The sequence below is a fragment of the Prosopis cineraria genome, unplaced genomic scaffold, assembly GCF_029017545.1.
Source record: "Prosopis cineraria cultivar Desert tree isolate PC_DT_omini unplaced genomic scaffold, ASM2901754v1 PC1, whole genome shotgun sequence".
In the NCBI taxonomy this organism is placed as follows: domain Eukaryota; kingdom Viridiplantae; phylum Streptophyta; class Magnoliopsida; order Fabales; family Fabaceae; genus Prosopis; species Prosopis cineraria.
Window position 1 is genome coordinate 16,246,233 of NW_026555332.1, and position 2,725 is coordinate 16,248,957.

The 2,725-nt window shown below is 39.3% G+C and overlaps 1 protein-coding gene across 1 annotated transcript; it reads left to right on the plus strand.

Annotated features, from left to right (window-relative positions):
- Window positions 1-646: 646 nt before the first annotated feature.
- Window positions 647-1,042, plus strand: LOC129318671 (uncharacterized). Its single transcript, XM_054963597.1, has one exon. The coding sequence runs from the start codon at window positions 647-649 to the stop codon at window positions 1,040-1,042; it is 396 nt and encodes a 131-aa protein (XP_054819572.1).
- The last annotated feature ends 1,683 nt before the right edge of the window (window positions 1,043-2,725 follow it).

Below are 2,725 nucleotides of genomic sequence, written 5' to 3' on the forward strand. Positions count from 1 at the left end.
TCATGGGAGGTTCTCATCCTCCCTAAGCCCTTCTAGAGGAGTCTTTAAGAAGACGGGTTATGGCCTGAGTAGTACTACAGTATTGGGCAAGAAGAGTTTTGTTGGAGGATCACGAACTCGGGGAACATTTTTGAGGGGTGGATTTAGGAGTTCTGGTGTTCCATAACCATCCCAACAAGCTTCTAATATGCCTGCCCCGACCTTGAGTACAGCTCGACCACCACCGTGTGCTAAGTGTGGGCGGTCAAATCCTGAGAGGTGTTGGGCATGTTTTAAATGTGGGAAACCTGGCCATCTAGCAAGACAATGCTCCAAGGGAAGAGTAGAGATGACAAAGCAGAGATCTACCATTCTAGGATGAGTCTACACACTATCTCAAGAAGAGGCAAGAGCCTCTTTGAATTTGATAAAATGTATTATTTCTATCTGCGAGCAGAAAATTGAAGCATTATTTGATTCTGGTGCTACACATTCATTTATTTCATATGAATGTGTAAAGAGGTTGGGACTTCCTTTGCATGAATTGCCTTATGTGATTAAAGTGTCTACGCCATTTGGGTCATCTGATATGACTAGTAAAGCATGTTTGAATGTAGAAGTAAGGTTTGAAAATCATTTGACCACTCTTAATTTGATCCGGATTCGTATGAAGGGTTTGGACGTGATTATCGGTATAGATTGGTTGATGGCAAATAATGCCACCTTGGATTGTGCTAGGAAGATAGTTTTATTACCGGTACATGCTACACCAGCTAATATTCCAAACGAGTCTGAGCTCTTATCAGTGGTACAAGCAAAGAAATTGATGCAACAAGGGTGTATAGCTTATATGGTTTTCTTCTCAGTGCATGGGGTCTACGATGGAAGTATTGATAAGATTGGCGTAATGAATGAATTTCCTAAGCTATTTATAAATGATATGTCCGGTTTACCTCCAGAAAGGAAAGTGGAATTCACAATAGACCTAGTGTCAGGAACTGAACCAATCTCAAAGGCACCATATCGAATGTCACCAACAAAGTTAGCTAAGTTGAAGAAGTAGATAGAGGAGTTACTTGAAAAGGAATTTATTAGACCTAATATGTCACCTTGGGGATCACTTGTGCTATTTGTTAAGAAGAAGGATGGTGAAGAACAAATATCCTTTACCAAGGATTGATGATTTGTTAGATCAATTAGTGGGAGCTTCGGTGTTCTCAAAAATTGACCTGAGGTTAGGACACCATCAATTAAGAGTGTGCTTGGAGGATGTGCCCAAGACGGCTTTCCGTACCAAATATGGGCATTATGAGTTCCTGATCATGCCATTTGGGTTAACAAATGCACCTGTGATTTTCATGGACTACATGAACTATATATTTAGGCCTTACCTAGATCAGTTTGTTGTGGTATTCATTGACGACATTCTGATATATTCTAAAAACGAGGAGCAACATGCGAAGCATTTGAGAATTGTGCTATAAATTTTGAAGGATAACAAGTTCTATGCCAAGCTTTGCAAGTGTGAGTTCTGGCTATGAGAGGTCCAATTTCTAGGATATGTTGTGTCGACGGAAGGGATTGTGATGGATCTGCATAAAGTAGATGCAGTGTTAAAATGGGAAAGACCTAGTTTTGTGACTGAAATATGGAGTTTTCTAGGATTGGCTGAATGTTATCATAGATTTATCTAGGGTTTCTCTCAGATAGCTTCATCATTGACTAGGTTGACTTGAAAAGATCAGCCGTTCATTTAGGATGACAAGTGCAAGATCGCATTTTAAAAGTTGAAGGAGAAACTGACTACGGCACCGATGTTGATTATTCCTAATCCATGATTGCCATATGAAGTATATACGGATGCATCTCTAAAGGGTCTAGGATGTGTGTTGATGCAAGATGAGGGGGTAGTGGCTTATGCCTCTAGACAGCTCAGGCCACATGAAGAAAATTACCCTACCCATGACTTAGAGCTTGTTGCAGTTGTGTTTGCACTAAAGATTTGGCGGCATTATTTGTATGGAGCAGTGTTCAGTGTTTTCAGTGACTATAAGAGCCTGAAATATTTAGTGGATCAGAAGGAACTTCATATAAGGCAGAGAAGGTGGATAGAGTTCTTAAAGGACTATAGCTTTGAAATTAAGTACCATCAGGGGAAAGCAAATGTGATTACAGATGCCTTAAGTCGAAAGTCATTGCATGTTGCTTATCTAATGGTGCAAGAGCATAAATTGCTGGAATCTTACTTGGATATTCAGCATGACTCATCAGAATTTACTTTGTATGGCCTATATTCCATAAAGATTACTGATGAGTTTTAGAGTTAAGGACAGCACAGCTTGAGGATAAGTATCTATTGAAAATTCGAGAAGACGTAGAGGAAAGGTGAACCACCGACTTTGGTTTCAATGATGATGGATATATTGTATATTAAGATTGGGTTTGTGTACCAGATGAGGGTGATTTGAGAAAGAAAATTCTGAATGAAGCATATAATAGTAGATATACAATTCACCCTGGAGTAACTAAGATGTACTAGGATATGAAGCGGTATTGGTGATGGCCTAGAATGAAAAGGGATGTTATAGATTTTGTGTCTCAGTGTTTAATTTGTCAAAAGGTTAAAAATGAGCATCAGAAACCAGCAGGAACCTTACAACCACTAGAGATACTGAAGTAGAAGTGGGATAGCATATCTATGGATTTCATTTCGGGATTACTAAGAACCCAATCCAGTCATGATTAT